The sequence below is a fragment of the Papio anubis genome, chromosome 3 (assembly GCF_008728515.1).
Source record: "Papio anubis isolate 15944 chromosome 3, Panubis1.0, whole genome shotgun sequence".
Taxonomy (NCBI): Eukaryota; Metazoa; Chordata; class Mammalia; order Primates; family Cercopithecidae; genus Papio; species Papio anubis.
In genome coordinates this window covers 132,128,833-132,150,480 of record NC_044978.1, presented here as the reverse complement: position 1 = coordinate 132,150,480, position 21,648 = coordinate 132,128,833, and the positions used below count along the sequence as shown (strand labels likewise).

The 21,648-nt window shown below is 39.7% G+C and overlaps 1 protein-coding gene across 3 annotated transcripts in view; it reads left to right on the top strand.

Annotated features, from left to right (window-relative positions):
* Nucleotides 1-21,648, top strand: part of ABCG2 (ATP binding cassette subfamily G member 2 (Junior blood group)) — a 138,609-nt gene that overhangs the window by 87,435 nt on the left and 29,526 nt on the right. For all 3 annotated transcript variants that reach the window (XM_009207155.4, XM_009207154.3, XM_009207156.4), the window contains exons 2-6: nucleotides 5,243-5,464; nucleotides 10,827-10,886; nucleotides 11,544-11,658; nucleotides 12,237-12,389; nucleotides 20,879-21,036. In XM_009207155.4, coding sequence (XP_009205419.1) covers nucleotides 5,262-5,464; nucleotides 10,827-10,886; nucleotides 11,544-11,658; nucleotides 12,237-12,389; nucleotides 20,879-21,036 — 689 coding nt within the window. In that variant the 5' untranslated portion in view covers nucleotides 5,243-5,261. The remainder of the gene's footprint in view (nucleotides 1-5,242; nucleotides 5,465-10,826; nucleotides 10,887-11,543; nucleotides 11,659-12,236; nucleotides 12,390-20,878; nucleotides 21,037-21,648) is intronic.

Genomic DNA, 21,648 nt, shown 5'->3' with positions numbered 1-21,648 from the left:
TTGTCGCAATCGCCTGACAGTGATTTGACTGCTCAGGATTGTTATCTTTTGAGATTAACCTCAGTAAACAGTTTAAAGAGGTATGTAATTTATGCAGCATGCCCTATGGCTATGAGGTAGAGTGCATCTTCCTATACTAGTGTCATCTTAGGGGGGGAAAAAAAAAAGGAAGAGTAGAGTCTGGAATTAACCTGAGGCTATTGTGGCTTCTACCAACATATGCAGTAGTTCCAGCTGGGCAGGTGGCAGGCTGAAGACTTTAGGCTCTACCTGTGTACTTTTTTTTTTTTTCCCTATTCTCAGTTTTCATTCTATGTAAATGCTGTTTTAAGTTGCGCAGTTTGAGCTTTCTAATTGTAAAGAGTCGTCTATGCAATTAAGAGTTTGATAAAGAGTAAAAAAAAAATTGAGAAATATGGTATCTGTAATGCAGATTATCATTTTTATAAGAGAGTACCAGCATATATTGAAGACAAATGGTTAAACTTCTCAAAAAAGTAAAAATGCGCCGGACGCAGTGGCTCACACCTGTAATCCCAGTGCTTTGGGAGGCTGAGGCAGGTGGATCACCTGAGGTCAGGAGTTTGAAACCAGCCTTGACTACCATGGTGAAACTCCATCTCTACTAAAAATACAAAAATTAGCTGCGCGTCGTGGCATCCGCCTGTAATCCCAGCTACTAGGGAGACTGAGGCAGGAGAATCACTTGAACCCGGGAGGCGGAAGTTGCAGTGAGCTGAGATTATGCCATTGCACTCCAGCCTGCGCAACAAGAATGAAACTCCATCTCAAAAAAAAAAAAAAAAAGGAAAAACATGGCCTTGCTAGTTAGAAAGCAACAAGAGAGGCAAGGTATGAATAATATAGGTAGACCAGCAGGAAAGGGACAGCAGAGCTGGGGAAAGAATCTCCATATGCAAAGCCTTTCTGTCTTGTTTGAAAGGCCTTTTCGAGTTGGCTAAAATACATAATCAGGCCAAATAACATGAATCGGCTGGGATCAGGTAAAGTGTAAAGCCATTTGGAGGCTTCCTTTTACTTAAGATCTTGGCAGGGGGTCTAGGACACAGAAAGAGGAAAAAAACTGGATTAGCATTAGCTGGTACTCCACAAATAAGGAAACAGTAACAGGTGGGAGGTTGATTTTTGTTGTAGGGACATCTCATCGTGTGATGGGGTATTTTCCTTGATATAAAAAGATGATGCTAATCCAATGAGACCAGGACACATGACCAGAAAGCTTCTGACCATGGGGAAGGACTGGTGTTTGCTTAAAGGTGGTTGTTACTTTTAGAGAGTTCCCTAAACCCAAAATACCATATTAATTAGAGACTGGGCACTTTGAGATGAGTCTGGTGCTGAGTTTTGGTATATTTTCTTTATTTAATCCTTACTGTATTTTTTTCTTAGAGTAAGTGTATTGCTCCATATTGGTGTTAGAATTATAGTTTGTTTGGTTTTTTTTCCTTTGTTTTTGATGTAACGTGCGTCAGCTTGATGGTGTGCCTTGGTTATACCTGTCTAATCACTTGGTTTGTGACTCCTGAATGACTAAGGCCCCGCATCTCCCTGAGGAAGATTGTTAGAATCCTGGCCAGGAATGAAACAGCTCCTGAGTAATGTGAATTACACATTTAATCCTATCACAATAAAGGCAAACTCTTTCTCTGCGCGCACTTCTAAGATTGTGATTGTATTTATAAGTGTTACTCTCTGTCTTGTATGGGCATGGGTGATCACTCTTTCTTGGGTACTTTAGCTCTAGTTGTTGCCTTTTATTTGGGGAAACCTCACAAAAGTGTCTTTAAAATTTCCATCTTGAGTCAGTGAGCTATTTAAATTCAAGCAATAAGTTATTTAATACTCTTAAGAAGTCTTTAGAGAAGGTTAGAAAATGTCCTCAGTGGCTGAATGAACATCAAATGGGGATGACAGTAGGAAAAGTGATTGCTAGTGTTGGAATTGGTGTATTTTGGTTTCTGAATATATGGGGAGATGGTTGAAAACCTTTTTAAAGTAAAGGTGTGAAGTCCATACATTGCAGTTGTCTCTAGAGATCCCTGGGGAATTGGTTCCAAGACTCCCCTCGGACACCTAGATCCACATATGCTCAAGTTCCTGATATAAAATGGCATAGTATTTGCATATAACATACATGCTTTGTTCCATATACTTTAAATCATCTCTAGATTACTTATAATACCTAATACAATGTAAATGTTATGGTAATAGTTGTGATACTGTATTGTATAGGACATAATGATGAAAAAAATTCTGTACATGTTCTGTACAGACACAGCCATCCATTTATATTTATTTTTAAATATTAATTTTTTTTAAGATGGGATCTTACTCTGTCACCCAGGCTGGAGTGCAGTGGCGTGATCTCGGCTCACTGAAATCTCCACCTCCTGGGCTCAAGTGATCTTCCTGCCTCAGCCTCCCGAGTAGCTGAAAATATGGGTGTGCACCACCATACCTGGCTAATTTTTTGTATTTTTTATAGAGATGGGGTTTCACCATGTTGTGCAGGCTGGTCTCGAACTCCTGCGTTCAAGTGATCTGCCTGCCTTGACCTCCCAAAGTGCTGGGATTACAGGCGTGAACCACCACACCTGGCTTGTTTTTAAATATTTGATTTGCGATTGGTTGAATCCTCAGATGCAGAACTCAAGGACAGGGCTGCTGACTGTACTTGTGCCTTCTCTTTCAATGCTTCAAGAGAATAGAATTTTGGCTAATTATTGCCATTCATGTGTTCACAGATTGAAACGCAGCCATGTACCTTGAATTTGCTGGATGTCAGTCTTTAAATGGTTTTTACTTTTCCAGGCTCCAAATGAAGAGACTTGTAAATATGATATATTTCTGGATTACAGAAGCAGTTATTAGGAGATAACTTTGGTTTTTGGCAGTTTTATTATGATATGCCTAGATTTGTTTTTTTTTTTGTATTTATCCTCTTCGGCGTTCCTAGAGTTTCTTCAGTCTATGGCTTGATAGCTTTGTCAGTTTTGGAAAATACTGGCCAGTGTTTCTTCAAATACTGATTCTAAGTACACATTTTGCTACATTTTCTCTCCTCTCTCAGGTCTCCGGTTATGCTTATGACAGACCTTTTTCATCTTATCCCATATGTTTGTTATGCTCTTTTATGTAGTTCTCATTCTTTTTAATTAGGAGGTTTTTCCCCCTTTCATGGTAATAATTTTCATCATTCATAGTTTTCATCCTGGATGTTTTCTGTATACTAGTCTTCCAGTTCACTGAATTCTCTTTCCTAGTTTGTGTCTAAATTAGGAAAGCTGCTGTTAAACTCATCTGTCAAATTCTTAATTTTCATTTGTTTTTGTAGATCTTGGTTCCTTGGTGAGAGTCTGTCTTGTAATTTTCTTAAACACGTCAATCTTTTGTTTTAATGTCAATGTCTGTTAACTCCAGTCTAGATTACTTGTGGGTCTCTTTCCATTTTCTCATTTCTGGAACATCAGGTTCTGTTTTTTGGCATGCCTGGCAATTTAAAAAATTTTTTTCATTATTTTTAAACTTATGATTCGTGAATCAGGCAGCCCTCAGAATCATAGCAGATTCAGAGATTCCCGATGCCTGGCAATTTTTTATTGAAAATCTGGATATCTTCTTAGAGAGTGGATTTAACCTTCTTCTAAAAGTCTGAGCAGATCGTCTTGATTGAGTAGAGGCTGGTTTTTTGATTTGTCCATATTCCCAAAGCATAATGCTTCTGGAATCTCTTTCCAGGGCTCCTCCTCTGCTAGGCACTTAATTCCAACAAAATTTTGTCTCCCTAGTGCTGACAGATGACAGACTGCTGAAATATCTGCCCAGAAATAGTAGTGACTTCAGTAAGCAGACTCATTTCTTTTAGCAGCTTCTTCCTGCTTGGTTTGTCTGAGATGTGCCCCAGGTGTGTACAATTTTTGTGTGCAAATACCCACCTCAAGAGGAAAGGGCACGCAGAATGCAGAGTTTGTTTCAGTGCTTCAGTCTCTCCATTCCATGATTTTGGTTCCTCATGTCCTGGCCGCTTTGGTTGCTTTTATCAGACAGAACTCTTCAACATTTCTTCTTACTTTTTTTGGTCTACTTTTGTCGTTGTGGTTAGGAGGACTGTTTGTTTGGAACAGCAACTCCGTCATAGTCAGAGAGAAATTTCGTCATGGATTACTTTGACTTTTAAAAATTAAAACTACATTTATTGAAGTTAACATTTCAAACCTGTTTCACAAGCTGTTAAGCTCATCTTAAGGTCTTACTCTAATCTTTTTTGAGGCGTTTTGTAATTTGTTTAATGAAATATTTCACATTTTATTTATACATTTAATATTCTTTTTTGTTTTAAATTTTTACTTAACTTTTGGTTTGACTTACTTAATGATTTTCGTACCTAACTTTAAATCTTCCTAGAATTTAAATATGTTTGTTAATTAAGGAAATGATTATGTAATTGCAAACAGTTTTGTAGTTTACCTTCTTTGCTGATTGACGGTGCATAACAACTTACGACATAAAGTCTGGAGCTATAAATTCAGAAAAATGTCTCCTGTTCCTGACTGCTTGACTAAGCCCCTTTTGATAATAATGATGCTATAAACTCTGCAATTAAAAAGAAAAAGAGGTTCTTTTTTTTTTCCTTTGTTTTTGAGATAGAGTCTCGCTCTATTGCCCATGCTGGAGTGTAGTGGTGCGATCTCTGCTCACCACAACCTCTGCCTCCCTGGTTCAAGCCATTCTCCTGCCTCAGCCCCCTGAGTAGCTGGGATTACAGGCTCACACCACTACACCTGGCTAATTTTTGTATTATTAGTAGAGACAGGGTTTCATCATGTTGGCCAGGCTGGCCTTGAAAAAAAAATACAGAGGTTCTGATGATGATCATGTAGTCTGTCCCTGCACTTGACTTACATGCTTTTCAAACCAGACAATTCTAGCCCTCATCCATCCTTTTCCTGTTTTATCAGTTTTTAGTAATTTTCATACTCTTCCTATTTACTTATTAGGAGCCATTTGACATCTAATTGGAGTTTATGCATTCCAAGTTGTGCCTGTCTTCCCATTTATATTTTTAGGATGTTCTTATCACAGTGGCATAGGCTGTTCATTGGAAATGAAGCTACTCATTGCCACTCATTTAAAAATTGACTTGTTTTAAATGTATTGTCACCTAGTGTTTGCAATCTCATTTATCTGGACTATCAACTTACTGTTGCTTTTCTGTCTACAGAAAGATAAAAACTCTCCAGATGTCTTCCAGTAATGTCGAAGTTTTTATCCCAATGTCACAAGAAAACACCAATGGCTTCCCCACGACAACTTCCAATGACCTGAAGGCATTTACTGAAGGAGCTGTGTTAAGTTTTCATAACATCTGCTATCGAGTAAAAGTGAAGAGTGGTTTTCTACCTGGTCGAAAACCAGTTGAGAAAGAAATACTATCGAATATCAAGTATGTACATGAACTTGTAAAAAGACAGCTTTTTAATTTACCTACAGTGAACCTCACAGGTTTTGCATATTTCCAAGAAAGTGGCTATGAACATTTTTGTAAAAGTCTTTGCACAGATATACAGACATATGCTTTCATTTGTTTTGGCTAAACTAGGAGTGAAATAATTGGGTCACATTTAGGTATATGTTTAACTCTCAAAGTAACTGCCAGAGTTAAAAAAAAAAAAAAAGTACCACATGTGGCTGGGTGCGGTGGCTCATGCCTGTAATCCCAGCACTTTGGGAAGCTGAGGCAGGTGGATCATGAAGTCAAGAGATCGAGAACATCCTGGCCAACATGGTGAAACCCTGTCTCTACTGAAAATACAAAAAATTAGCTGGGCATGGTGGCGTGTGTTTGTAATCCCAGCTACTTGGGAGGCTGAGGCAGGAGTATGGCTTGAATCTGGGAGATCAAGGCTGCAGTGGGTGATGATTGTCCCACTGTACAAATGGGTGGCAAAGTGAGAGCCTATCTCAAAAGAAAAAAAAAAAGCATACTTTGTGAAGGTATTTTTATTTTGCTTATCTTTTAAAGCTAGTAGATTAATAACTTGATGCAATAGAAGTCTCATCTGCTCGAGGCGTCACACCTTTTTTTTTTTTTTTTTTTTTTTTGAGATGGAGTCTCACTCTGTCACCCAGGCTGGAGTGCAGCAGCACAATCCCAGCTCACTGCAACCTCCACCTCCCAGGTTCAAGTGATTCTCCTGCCTCAGCCTTCTGAGTAGCTGGGATTACAGGTGTGTACCACCACGCCCAGCTAATTTTTGTATTTTTAGTAGAGATGGGGTTTCACCATGTTGGCCAGGCTGGTCTCGAACTCTTGACTTCGTGATCCCCCCACCTCGGCCTCCCAAAGTTCTGGGATTACAGATGTGAGCTGAGCCACCATGCCCAGCCACGCATTTTTTTATGGTCAAATGGCATGTATTTCAGCAACAGATGAGTTCATCTTCACTGCGTGAATAGAACTGTGTTCCTTCCCAGGCTCATAAAAATGCAGTCAGATCTTGCAGTTCTTTCACGTTTTAGTTGAAAGGTCATCAAAGGTTGGTGTTTTTGCTGCTGGCATTTCCTGTTTAAGTATCCATGAGAAAGGTCATGCCTTTTTTGGCTGTAGTATTTCCAGTCTTTCTTCTATCTGCTGGCTCCAACTCTAAATACAGTTTCTGGGGGTAGATGAAGGGCTGCTGTCACTTACCTTATTTTTGATTTGTGTTTGATAGCAGCATCACCATTCAGATAGTCAATTACATTCTTAAAAAGCTGATGAGAGTTTTGATTTTGGTTTTTCCTCTGGACATTTTGTAATTTCACTTCTAGAACTAAGTCACTACAACCTGATTTCCTCTGTGGGAGGAAGAAGATAAAACAATCTGACCATGAGAATTTAAAAAGTTGTGATTCTTCTGTCTTAGGAAAAATCTTTCTCTTATGCTTGTTTGTCTCCATACCCAGCATTTGAGCTTTCCCTCACCAACGCTGAAGATCTTACGGAAAAAAGTTATTCATTCCCATAGATATGTGGATGTCCTGTTATTTTAAGATAAATTCATTATACTCTTGGACAATTTTTAATTAATAACGTATTTTGAAACGATTTCAAATTTATTTATTTATTTTTTAGAGATGGGGTCTTGCTGTGTCACCTAGGCTGGAGTGTGGTGGTGCAATCATAGCTCACTATAAGCTCAGACTCCTGGGCTCAAGTGGTTCTCCCGCCTCAGCCTCTGGAGTTGCTAGATACCACAATGCCTGGCTAATTAAAAAAATTTTTTTGTTGTGGAGATGGGGTCTTTCTACATTGCCCAGGCTGGTCTTGAACTCCTAGGCTCAAGTGATCCTCCCACCTTGGCCTCCCAAAGCACTGGGATTATAAGCATGAGCCACTGCACCTGGCCTGATGTTAAATTTAAACCTTGCAGGAACATAACCCTTTTCATTCAGGTTCTCGCCAACATTTCACTGCATTTGTTCTCATCACTTTGTCTTTTCATGTTCCCATGGTCATTAGTGTTTTTTCTGAACCGTGTGAGTGCAGGCTGTCCACATGGTGCTTCCTTCTCCCTAATTCTTCCAGTGTGTGTGTTCCTGAAATAAGGACCCTCTCCTATATGACCACTCAGACATTGTCCAGGAGCAGCCAAGGGGAAATGTAGCCTTGTAAGGAAGGTTGTGGTAGGTCCTCAGGGCCTTGGGTCAACCATGCCCCTCCCATATTTGACTGCCCACCATATCCTGTCTCTTCAGTCTCGTTCAACATGGTATTTTCTTATCTCATCCCACCCCTGGTGATGTTAAAATTGATCACCTGGTCATGTTGATGTCTGTCAAACTTGGCTATAATGTCACCCTTTCCCCTTGGTAATTGATTAGTGTTATGAGGGGAGATAAGCTGACATTATTCCTGAACTCCATTCTACATTAAACTTCAACTTCAGTCCCCACTGGATGACTCCTGCCTGAATCAGCCACCACTATCATAGTTGCTAAACAGTGATTTTCTATTTTCATTATCTCTTAGTTTGTTTTACTGAAAGGAGAAACCTTCATCTATCACCAGTATAGAGTCATGGATTTGTATTTTATTCAATTAATGCATTATTATGTTTTACCTTCATACTCTTATTGTTCCTGATTTGGTCAGTGGGAGATCTTTCAAGGTGGGTTCTTCCCTCCCTCTGTCTCTCATTCTTTGGATATATCTCCTCATTTTTTTTTTATTTTATTATTTTATTTTATTTTATTTTTTGAGACGGAATTTTGCTCTTATTGCCCAGGCTGGAGTGCAATGGTGTGATCTTGGCTCACTGCAACCTCCGACTCCAGGGTTCAAGCGATTCTCCTGCCTCAGCCTCATAAGTAGCTGGGTTTACAGGTGCCCACCACCATGCCCAGCTAATTTTTTGTATTTTAGTAGAGACAGGGTTTCATCATATTGGCCAGACTGGTCTCAAACTCCTGACCTCAGGTGATCCACCCTCCTCGGCCTCCCAAAATGTAGGGATTAGGGGCGTGAGCTACCACACCCGGCCTCTTTTTGTAATTAAACAAATTTTATTAGAGACAAGAACTTACTTTGTTGCCCAGGCTGGAGTGCAGTGGCATGATCATACTTACTTACTGCAACCTCAATCCCTTGGGCTCAAGTGATCCTGTCATCAGCCTCCTGAGTAGCTGGGACCACCAGCACATACCACCACTTCCAGGTAACTTTTAAGGTTTTTGTAGAGATAGGGTTTCATTATGTTGCCCAGGCACATCTCAAACTCGTGAGCTCAAATGTTCCTCCCACCTTGCCTCGTTCTTTGAATATTTACTTGGCATGGCAAGCAATTCCAGACTCACTGTGTACTTATCCTGCCTCAGACCTAGTATCAGCTGTTGATTTTTATGGAGGAGATATTTACAAAACCAAAATCTGGGTGTTTAAAATGCTCATTGCTATTGGGATGTCATTGCTTCTAGGTTTTTTCAGTGGAGTGAGACCTAGAGAATATATATAATGCATATATGTCTACACACATGTGTATACACATACATGCATAACTTTTAAAAAAATTACCTCCCATGTGCAGGCACATACAGATCTGGCCAAAGCAGGTGGGAGAGGAGCCTGGGGAGCAGTGGTGACCATTCCCGCAGCACCCTGGGAGTTTCCATCTTTATCTTTCTGTGGCTGTCTTCATATATGGATTAAAACCTATGGCTTCTCATTAATATCTCCAATTCTGATCTGAACCCTCAAGATTCTGTCTATATTTCCATGTTTGTAAAATCTCAAAAAGTGAAAAATCTAGCTCTAACTGACTAGAGAGAGTGGGAGATTGTTTGTATTACAGAATAAGAAAATCAGCAAGTACATTAAGGATGTACTTCCTGATTTTTCTATTCCGTAATATAAACAATCTCCCCACCCTCTGGCTATCTCTTCTTAACTTTTTTTTTTTTTTTTTTGAGACAGAGTCTTGCTCTGTTGCCCAGGCTGGAGTGCAGCTCGGCTCACTGCAACCTCCACCTCCTGGGTTCAAGTGATTCTCCTGCCTCAGCCTCCCGAGTAGCTGGGATTACAGGTGCCCGCTGCCATGCCTGGCTAATTTCTGTATTTTTAGTAGAGATGGGGTTTTGCCGTGTTGGCCAGGCTGGTCTAGAACTCCTGATCTCAAGTGATCCATCTGCCTTGGCCTCCCAAAGTGCTGGGATTACAGGCGTGAGCCACTGCGCCTGGCCGAATTCTCCTTTCTCCAGTTCCTTATCTACTTATCATTCTACTTGGTATCTTTAGGATAAAATCAAACTATTTGCCATCTTCTTGGGTCTCAGCACAGTCAACAGTGCCATAATTTTTTCCACCTTCCTACTCTGTCTGAATATTCACTACCCCAGACATCCACTTTGTTTGAAACGTTCTTATGTCTGTACCACGTCTTCATATTCTTAAAGGATATCCCTACCAAAGTGATGTCTTCTTCTTCTAAACTTGGAGTTTTCCAGTGTATTTATCTGACTCTTAACAAGGAAGAAAATGATATATCTTGAGGATATATCTTTTACTTTTCTAAGTGGATTAAGGCTTTTTTTTTTCTTTCGGTCATGTTTTCTTTTTATCCTGAAGTGCTTTATCCTAGCCTCGATTTCTACTTAGATGTTTCTTGGACTGATTAGATTTTAGCAGTGAGAATACTTCTACCAGTATTCCACAAATTAGCGACTTATTAATTGTGTAGAATTTTACTAGGTAGCAAATGAGATCACTTGAAGATACAGTACTGGTAATCAAACGGTACTCAGAACATGCCATGTATTTCACACTGTGTTAAGAGCAGTAAGTGTAACAGGGATGTTTCATAAGAATCTGTTAGTTATTTCAAGGAGCGATGAATGTTGAATATCATCTTCCAGAAAATATAAATGGGTTAGAGAATAAGTGAAAGGAATTTAGAGGAATCTATGCCATTTTTCTTATAGGACTTGACCAGTGATTAACATCCATTGTATATTACACATCAAATCAACAATCTTTTTTTTTTTTTTTTAAAGTAGAGACAGTGTCTCCCTATGTTGCCTAGACTGGTCTTAAACTCCTGGCCTCAGGCAATCCTTCTGCTTTGGTTTCCTAAAGTGCTGGGATTACAGGCGTGAGCCACCATGCATGGCCTGTTTTTTGTTTGTTGGTTTGTTTTCTTTAAGAGTTGGTTTGTGCTTGTTTTCTGTTTGTAATTTCATCAACCTTCATTGAGTATATTCAGTGCAGACCCTAAATCAATAGAACCTGATCTAAAGTGGAATAGTAAATCAGTCTGTTTTTGTGTTTGCAGTGGGATCATGAAACCTGGCCTCAATGCCATCCTGGGACCCACAGGTGGAGGCAAATCTTCGTGAGTATAAGAGAGTATAAGTAAGCTTTTTCTGTGCAGTTTTAATGTGCTTTTAAAATCCACTTTTTTGTGTGTGTGACCAGGTGTTTATTGAGCATTTGCAATGCATGTCAGGTCTGGTTCTAGGTGCTGTGGATAACTGTAGTTGTGTGGTTTTGTCCCAAGGACCAGGTAGTCTTATTAGGTTAGCTTTACTAATAGGACTTGATAAGGTGATTGACATGTAGCAGTTGACCATGTTATCAGCTAATAGGGAGGAAAAAGAATGGGAGAATGTTAAAAGTAGGGAAAGGGAGCAGAAGATGTAAGTAAAGGCATGAGTCTTAGATAAAAGAACACATTGCCTGTGTTGGTACCTCCAAGGTCAGACAGCTGGGAGGGCCATTTGGGAGATCTGTACTTGATCAGCCAATAGTGTCTTGCTTTATGTTTTGGGGCTTTATTGTAATGTACAATGAAAAGAGAAAGATGAGAATTTTTAAAAGCATAATTTTAGTTAAACCATAGAATTTCTTGACCAGTTAGTTTTGTAACTAAAGCAGAATTTGGATTCAAAGTAGCCATGGAATATATAGCCTGTGTTGGAGGGAAAAAAAACCACAACATATGTATGCTCTTATAGGTTATTAGACCCACAACATATACGTCCTCTTATAGGTTATTAGATGTCTTAGCTGCAAGGAAAGATCCAAGTGGATTGTCCGGAGATGTTCTGATAAATGGAGCACTGCGACCTACCAATTTCAAATGTAATTCAGGTTACGTGGTACAAGTAAGTATTAGTGGGTTTGCATTTTCTGTTTCCTCTGTTTCTATATGGGTAAGTGCTTTGGCTGATAGTTCAGTGTGCTTCCAATTGATTATGTGACATGTTCCTAGAACTGACTTCCTTTACAGCAGCTTTTCTTAATTTCGCATAGACACTTATGTGAAAAGGCAGGGAGAATCTGGAATATGGCCCTTGTAAGGACAGTGATACCAATTCTTGTTTTTCTATCATTTCTAAAAGATACTACTGTTATCCTTTTTTTGCCTTTCCTTCATCTTTCTTTTCCCCTAGCTTAGAAAGATATTTTAGCAAATCCTTGTATGAAGCAATCTGGAAGTGTCTGCTGGTAGTTAACATAATTACTTGCATTCTATTTGGGTGTACAGATAGGGGGTGAAAATGATTATAGCAGGCTTTGCAGACATCTATGGGGTTAACTGTCATTTGCAGAACTGCAGGTTCATCATTAGCTAGAACTTTACCTTAGTTATGTTATTTTTGTGGATTATGTTACATATACTAAACAGTCGTGGTCTTAGAAAAGACTCATTGTGTCTCATTAAAATGCTATTTGCCTTAAGGATGATGTCGTGATGGGCACTCTGACGGTGAGAGAAAACTTACAGTTCTCAGCAGCTCTTCGGCTTCCAACAACTATGACGAATCATGAAAAAAATGAACGGATTAACAGGGTCATTCAAGAGTTGGGTCTGGATAAAGTGGCAGACTCCAAGGTAATGTGGAAAAACTGAAAGCACCGTGATCAGCATAAATAGGACCTCCCCTGTGTGGATAAAACGACTCTGATTCAGAGGTTTCCTGTAATGTGTATGGTCAAAAGTGATTGCTTTCCATAACAATGAGAAAAGCAGCTTGTTACATAATATGAATGTGGAAATTAACCTGGAAAAAAATCTTCACAGTGTTTGAATTGTGCACCTGAAGTGATGTGGTGTTGTATGTGAAAGTGTTCCTCACCTGCCCTTTCCTTATGCTCCTCCCCCACCTTATGGCTTAGGTCATGTCTCATTCCATATCTGCACTAACTTTTCTTCTTCCTCTTTTAATCTTCCTCCTTTCAGTCACTCTTCCTCCAAGGGAATTTGTTCCATTGCTATTGAGGTATATTTCTGGGATTGATAAGTGATGAGAGTCCAAGGATTCTTGCTCTGTATCAGCAGTCCCCAACGTTTTTGGCACCAGGGACTGGTTTTGTAGAAGACAGTTTTTCTATGGACCAGGGTAGGGGGGATGGTTTTGGGATAATTCAAGTGTATTACATTTATTGTACACTTTATTTCTATTATTATTTCATTGTAATATATAATGAAATAATTATACAACTCATCATAATACAGAATCAGGGGGAGCCCTGAGCTGGCTTTCTTGCAACTAGATGGTCCCATTTGGGGGTGATGGGAAACAGTCATCAGGCATTAGATTCTCATAAGGAGCACACAGTTTAGATTCCTTGCACGTGCAGTTCACAATAGGGTTTGTGCTCCTATGAGAATCTAATGCCTCCACTGACCTGACCGGTGGAGCTCAGGCAGTAATGCAAGCATTGAGGAGCGGCTGTAAATACGGATGAAGCTTTGCTCGCTCACCTGCTGTGCATACTGGTTCCCCAGGAGTTGGGGACCCCTGCTCTATATATTTCACTTTGCTGTAATTTGGCTTCCAAAATTATATTTGGTCAAATTAGGATTTATTTCTCATTTGTGTAGTGTGGTTTTTTTATAGCCTTTCTTTTGATGGTTTTGTCTCTCATTCCCTCCCTCCTTCTCTGCCTCTTTTTCTTCTGCCAGATGTTTACAGACTTTTGTATGCTAAGCTGTCTTTTAGGTTCTAGAGATACAATTGTGGGCAAGAGAGACAAAGTAACACCTCCTCTTGTGGGTTGGAGAGGATCGTGAAGAAAAAAAATGAAACGAATGAATAAACTTTACAATTGATTAATAGGTATGGAAGATTTGCTGAGAAGACATTTGAAGCTTTGGGTGAAAATGAGCTTTTGCATTGTAATGCCTATAACATAATCCCCTGTGGTATCGCTTACTTAGAAGCAATGAAGAATGAGATGTGCTAATGGTCTATACTTCATATTATGCTTTCTGACAATATTTTCTGTTCAGGGTGTTTTACTGTATTTTGTTTGGAAGAGTAACTCTGAGATGCCACCATCACCACTTATTTCCACTTTATGGGTTTTCTTTGCTTCGGTTTTGTTTATTTATTTGATTTTATCTTTCCAGTAAGGCGGTTTATTCCACTCTGTTCTTTACCTTCAGGCAGCCATTGCCCTATGTTGCTTGTTAGGATTTCCAGGGAAAACAGACTGTGAAGGCACAGCTATTGACTTCCTAGTTTATTTATCTAAATGACTGAAGCAATACATTTAAAATATTTACTTTTTATGAAATTTTAAACATAACAAATGTAGAGTGAATTGTCTGATTACTATAGTAATTATATGGTTATAGTATAATTAATATAATAATAAAACTATTAATATCATTTACATAGATTTCCCAGTTATTGACCTTAGGTATATGGGGTCAGTTTGGGAAGCCTCATGGTAATTAAAAAGGTGTTAATATGGTATGAGAGAAAGTGAACTTTCCTAGCTACGGAGCCCATGCTTTTACTGTAAGTCCACCTGGACACTGGGAGGGGAGAGAGTGTTAGAAGGCTAATACATTATAGTTGCTTTCACATTTTCTTCTCCTGACTTTATCTCCCTTTTTAGACTGTGATTTCACCATGTCACCTATCTTTTAGCGTTCTGAACTTCAAACTAAATATTTGACTCGGTAAGGAATAAACTGTTAACAGCAGGTGCTTTTTTAAAAAAAATTTTATCTTTTATTAAAGTTCTGGGATACATGTGTAGAACCTGCAGGTTTGTTACATAGGTATACATGTGCCATGGTGGTTTGCTGCACCAATCAATCCATCATCTACATTAGGTGTTTCTCCTAATGCTATCCTTTCCCTAGCCCCGACACCCCGACAGGCCCCAGTGTGTGATGTTCCCCTCCCTGTGTCCATGTGTTCTCATTGTTCAACTCCCACTTATGAGTGAGGACATGTGGTGGTTGGTTTTCTGTTTCTGTGTTGGTTTGCTGAGAATGATGGTTTCCAGCTGCATCCATGTCCCTGCAAAGGACATGAACTCATTCTTTTTTATGGCTGCATAGTATTCCATGGTGTATATATGCCACATTTTCTTTATCCAGTCTATCATTGTGGGCATTTGGGTTGGTTCCAAGTCTTTGCTATTGTGAACAGTGCTACAATAAATATATGTGTGCCTGTGTCTTTATAGTTGAATGATTTATAATCCTTTGGGTATATACCCAGTAATGGGATTGCTGGGTCAAATGGTGTTTCTGGTTCTGGATCCTTGAGGAATCGCCACACTGTCTTGCACAATGGTTCAACTAACTTACACTCCTACTAACAGTGTAAAAGCATTCTTATTTCTCCTCATCCTCTCCAGCATCTGTTGTTTCCTGACTTTTTAATGATCACTTTTCTAACTGGCGTGTGATGGTATCTCATTGTGGTTTTGATTTGCAGTTCTCTAATGACCAGTGATGATGAACTTTGTTTCATATGTTTGTTGGCTACATAAATGTCTTCTTTTGAGAGGTGTCTATTCATATCCTTTGCCCAGTTTTTGATGGGGTTATGTTTTTCTTGTAAATTTGTTTAAGGTCTTTGTAGTTTCTGGATATTAGCCCTTTGTCAGATGGATAGATTGCAAAAATTTTCTCCCGTTCTGTAGGTTGCCTGTTCACTCTGAAGATAGGTTTCTTTTTTTTTTTTTTTTTTTTTGCACTGTGCAGAAGCTCTTTAGTTTAATTAGATCCTATCTGTCAATTTTGGCTTTTGTTGCAGTTGCCTTCAGTGTTTTAGTCATGAAGTCTTTGCCCATGCCTGTGTCCTGAATGGTATTGCCTAGGTTTTCTTCTAGGGTTTTTACAGTTTTAGGTCTTACATTTAAGTCTTTAATCCATCTTAAGTTAATTTTTGTATAAGGTGTAAAGAAGGGTCCAGTTTCAGTTTTCTGCATATGGCTAGCCAGTTTTCCCAGCACCATTTATTAAATGTGGAATCCTTTCCCCATTGCTTGTTTTTGTCAGGGATGTCAAAGATCAGATGGTTGTAGATGTGTGGCATTATTTCTGAGGCCTCTGTTCTATTCCATTGGTCTATATATCTGTTTTGGTACCAGTACCATGCTGTTTTGGTTACTGTAGTCTTGTAGTATAGTTTAAAGTCAGGTAGTGTGATGCCTCCAGCTTTGTTCTTTTTGCATAGGATTGTCTTGGCTATACGGGCTTTTTTTTTGGTTCCATATGAAATTTAAAGTAGTTTTTTTCTAATTCTGTGAGGAAAGTCAATGGTAGCTTGATGGGGATAACATTGAATCTATGTATTACTTTGGACAGTATGGCCATTCTCATGATATTGATTCTTCCTATCCGTGAGCATGAAATGTTTTTCCATTTGTTTGTGTCCTCTCTTACTTCCTTTGGCAGTGATTTGTAGTTCTCCTTAAGAGGTTCTTCACATCGTTTGTAAGTTGTATTCCTAGGTATTTTATTCTCTTTGTAGCAATTGTAAATGGAAGCTCATGATTTGGCTGTTATTAGTGTATAGGAATGCTTGTGATTTTTGCACATTGATTTTGTATCCTGAGACTTTGCTGAAGTTGCTTATCAGCTTAAGGAGATTTTGGGCTGAGACAAAGGGCTTATCTAAGTATACAATCACATCATCTGCAAACAGAGACAATTTGACTTCCACTCTTCCTATTTGAATAGGCTTTATTTCTTTCTCTTGCCTGATTGCCCTGGCCAGAACTTCCAATATTATGTTGAATAGGAGTGGAGAGAGAGGGCATCCTTGTCTTGTGCAGGTTTTCAAAGGGAATGCTTCTAGCTTTTGCCCATTCAGTGTGATGTTGGCTGTGGGTTTGTCATAAATAGCTCTTATTATTTTGAGATACATTCCATCAATACCTAGTTTATTGAGAGATTTTAGCATGAAGGGGTGTTGAATTTTATCAAAGGCCTTATTGCATCTATTGAGACAATCATGTGGTTTTCATCGTTTGTTCTATTTGTGTGATGGATTATGTTTATTAATTTGCATATGTTCAACCAGCCTTGCATCCCAGGGATGAAACCAACTTGATCATGGTAGGTAAGGTTTTTGATGTGCTACTGGATTTGGTTTGCCAGTAGTTTGTTGAGGATATTTGCATTGATGTTCATCAGGGATATCGGCCTGAAATTTTCTTTTTTTGTGTGTCTCTGCCAGGTTTTGGTGTTAGAATGATGCTGGCCTCATAAAATGAGTTAGGGAGGAGTCCCTCTTTTTCTATTGTTTGGAATAGTTCAGAAGGAATAGTACCAACTCCTCTTTGTACCTGTGGTATAAATCGGCTGTGAATCCATCTGGTCCTGGATTTTTTTTGGTTGGTAGGCTATTAATTACTGCCTCAATTTCAGAACTTGCTATTGGTCTATTCATGGATTCAACTTCTTCCTTGATTAGTCTTGGGAGGGTATATGTGTCCAGGAAAATCCATTTCTTCTAGATTTTCTAGTTTATTTGCATAGAAGTGTTTATAGTATTCTCTGATGGTAGTTTGTATTTCTGTGGGATCAGTGATTATATCCCCTTTTTCATTATTTAATGTATCTATTTGATTCTTCTCTCTTCTTTATTATTCTAGCTTGTGCTCTATCTATTCTGTTAAACTTTTCAAAAAACCAGCCCCTGGATTCATTGATTTTTTTGGAAGGTTTTTTCCTATCTCTATCTCCTTCAGTTCTTCTCTGATCTTGGTTATTTCTTGTCTTCTGCTAGCTTTTGAACTTGTTTGCTCTTGTTTCTCTAGTTCTTTTAATTGTGATGTTAGGGTGTCGATTTTAGATCTTTCCCACTTTCTCCTGTGGGCATTTAGTGCTATAAATTTCCCTCTAAACACTGCTTTAGTTATGTCCCAGAGATTCTAGTATATTGTGTCTTTGTTCTCATTGGTTTCAAAGAATTTATTTATTTCTGCCTTCATTTTGTTATTTACCCAGTAGTCGTTCAGGAGCAGGTTGTTCAGTTTCCATGTAGTTGTGTGGTTTTGAGTGAGGTTTTTTTTGTGTTTCTTTGTTTGTAGGTGTCTATTAGGTTCACTTGGTCCAGAGCTGAGTTCAAGTCCTGAATATCCTTGTTAATTTTCTGTCTTGATGATCTGTCTAATATTGACAGCGGGGTGTTAAAGTTTCCCACTATTATTGTGTGGGAGTCTAAGTCTCTTTGTAGGTCTCTAAGGACTTGCTTTATGAATCTGCATGCTCCTGTATTGGGTGCATATGGATTTAGGATAGTTAGCTCTTCTTGTTGCACTGATCTCTTTACCATTAGGTAATGCCCTTCTTTGTCTTTTTTGATCTTTGTTGCTTTAAAGTCTTTTACCAGAGACTGGGATTACAACCCCTGCTTTTTTTTGCTTTGCATTTGCTTGGTAGATCTTCTTCCATCTCTTTATTTTGAGCCTATGTGTGTGTTTCATATGAGACGGGTCTCCTGAATACAGCACACTGATGGGTCTTGACTCTTTATCCAATTTGCTAGTCTGTGTCTTTTAACTGGGGTATTTAGCTCATTTACCTTTAAGGTTAATATTGTTATGTGTGAATTTGATCTTGTCATTATGATTCTCGTCATTATGATCCTGTGAATATGATATTAGCTGGTTATTTTGCTCATTAGTTGATGCAGTTTCTTCATAGTGTTGATGGTTTTTACAACTTGGTATGTTTTTGCAGTCACTGGTACCAGTTTTTCCTTTCCATATTTAGTGCTTCCTTGAGGAGCTCTTTTGAGGCAGGCCTGGTGGTGACAAAATCCCTCAGCCCTTGCTTGTCTGTAAAGGAGTTTATTTCTCCTTCGCTTATGAAGCTTAGTTTGGCAGGATATGAAATTCTGGGTAAAAAATTCTTTTAAGAATTTTGAATATTAGTCCCCACTCTTTTCTGACTTACAGGGTTTCTGCAGAGAGATCTGCTGTTAGTCTGACGGGCTTTCCTTTGTAGGTAACCCAACCTTTCTTTCTGGCTGCCCTTCATATATTTTCCTTCATTTCAACCTTCGTGAGTCTGACTGTTATGTGTCTTGGGGTTGCTCTTCTTGAGGAGTATCTTTGTGGTGGTCTCTGTATTTCCTGAATTAGAATGTTGGCCCATCTTGCTAGGTTGGGGAAGTTCTTCTGGATAATATCCTGAAGAGTGTTTTCCAACTTGGTTCCATTCTCCCTGTCACTTTCAGGTAACCAATCAAATGTAGGTTTGATCTTTTCACATAGTCCCATATTTCTTGGAGGCTTTGTTTGTTCGTTTTCATTCTTTTTTCTCTAATCTTGTCTTCATGCTTTGTTTCATTAAGTTGATCTTCAATCTCTGATATCCTTTCTTCCACTTGATCAATTTGGCTATTGATACTTGTGTTTGCTTCACGAAGTTCTCGTGATGTGTTTTTCAGCTTCATCAGGTCATTTATGTTCTTCTCTAAACTGGTTATTCTAGTTAGCAATTCCTCTATCCTGTTTTCAATGTTCTTAGCTTCCTTGCATTGGGTTAGAACATGAACATGCTCCTTTAGCTCAGAGGAGTTTGTTATTACCCACCTTCTGATGCCTACTTCTGTCTATTCATCAAACTCATTCTCCATCCAGTTTTGTTCCCTTGCTGGCGAGGAGTTGTGATCCTTTGGAGGAGAAGAGGCATTCTGGTTTTTGAAATTTTCCACCTTTTTGCATAGGTTTTTCCTCATCTTCATGGATTTATCTAACTTTGGTCTTTGATGCTGGTGACCTTTGGATGGGATTTTAGTGTGGACATCCTTTTTGTTGATGTTGATGCTATTCCTTTCTGTTTGTTAGTTTTCCTTCTAACAGGCCCCCCTGCTGCAGGTCTGCTGGAGTTTGCTGCGGGTCCACTCCAGACCCTGTTTGCCGGGTTATCACCAGCAGAGGTTGTAGAACAGCAAAGATTGCTGCCTGTTTTTTCCTCTGGAAGCATTGTTCCCAGAGGGGCACCCACCAGTTGCCAGCTGGAGCTCTCCTGTATGAAGTGTCTGTCGACCCCTGCTGGGAGGTGTCTCCCAATCAGGAGGCACAGGGGTCAAGGATCCACTTGAGGAGGCAGTCTGTTCCTTAGCAGAGGTCTAGCACTGTGCTGGGAGATTCACTGCTCTCTTTAGAGCCGGCAGGAATGTTTAAATCTGCTGAAGCTGTGCCGGCAGCCTCCTGCTCTGTCCCAGGGAGGTGGGAGTTTTATCTATGTGCTCCTGACTGGGGCTGCTGCCTTTCTTTCAGAGGTGCCCTGGCTAGAGAGGAGGGATCTAGAGAGGCAGTCTGGCTACAGTGGCTTTGCTGAGCTGTGGTGGGCTCCACCCAGTTCAAATTTCCTGGGGGCTTTGTTTACACTGTGAGGGCCTACTCAAGCCTCAGTAATGGTGGATGCCCCTCCCCCTACCAAGCTCAAGCATCCCAGGTTGACTTTAGACTGCTGTGCTGGCAGTTAGAATTTCAAGCCAGTGGATCTTAGCTTGCTGGTCTCTGTGGGCCTGGGATCCACTGAGCTAGACTAGACCACTTGGCTCCCTGGCTTCAGCCCCCTTTCCAGGGCAGTCAACAATTTTGTCTCGCTGGCATTCCAGGTGCCACTGGGGTATGAAAAAAAAACTCCTGCAGCTATCGGTGTCTGCCCAAATGGCCGCCCAGTTTTGTGGTTGAAACCCAGGACCCTGGTGGCGTAGGCACCCATGGGAATCTCCTGGTCTGCGGGTTGTGAATATCATGGGAAAAGCGCAGTGTCTGGGCTGGAATACACCATCCCTCATGGCACAGTCCCTCACGGCTTTCCTTGACTAGAGGAGGTACTTCCCCTACCCCTTGCGCTTCTATGCCTCACCCAAGGAGGTGCTTTGTATCAGGCTTAGTTACTGACCAGCTGTGACCTGAACCTAAGTTTACTCATCTGATAAAAGAGATACCTACTTTATCTACCAGGTATCCACTTACTTGCTGTTCAGAATAAATGAACTTAATGAGATAAAGTGTCTCTTACAGGACTGGCACATGTTAGGAGCTCACCAAACGGTAGTGAGTGACTGGTTGTTATCATTGACAATTATAATATTTGTGATTTAGGTTGGAACTCAATTTATCCGTGGTGTGTCTGGAGGAGAAAGAAAAAGGACTAGTATAGGAATGGAGCTTATCACTGATCCTTCCATCTTGTTCTTGGACGAGCCTACAACGGGCTTAGACTCAAGCACAGCAAATGCTGTCCTTTTGCTCCTGAAAAGGTAAATGCTATGGGAACATTATCGTTAGTTAATATCTTATCACTACTATGTCCCAGATATTCTTGGTGCAGGGGGTTCAGAAATGATCAAAACAATTTCTTCCTCTTCTGTTGGAGGGAAAGTCAGTTGACAAGTGAAAAGCATTATCAAGAAAAACAAAGCAGGTAAGAGTGTAGGGAAGGATGGCTGTGATGAGGGCAGGGGCAGGGTTGGGCCTGTTTTGTGCTCTCTTTAGCTTCTTAACACCAACAGACACACACATACACATTTTGTCTATCTCTCTGCTCTATAACACTGAACATTTTGTAGTTTTCTGAGTAGACCTTTTTATTTCACATCTTTTTCATCTTATTCTTGCACCTTCAGTGCTTTTTCTTCTTAACTTTCTCCTGTTGGGCCTTTTTTACTCTGTTTATATCATCTTCAGACTGGGTTGTGAGTCTCCCATTTTGCTTACAAGGAATCCTTAGCTTCTTCTGTTTCATATTGTACTGAAATTGTTGACCTACTAGCCTGATCCTCTTTGAGGCAGAATGTCTTTGTATACATGCTAGCATACAGTAGGTTCTTAGAAAATGTTAAAATTGAAGTGACTCTTCACATAAAATATTT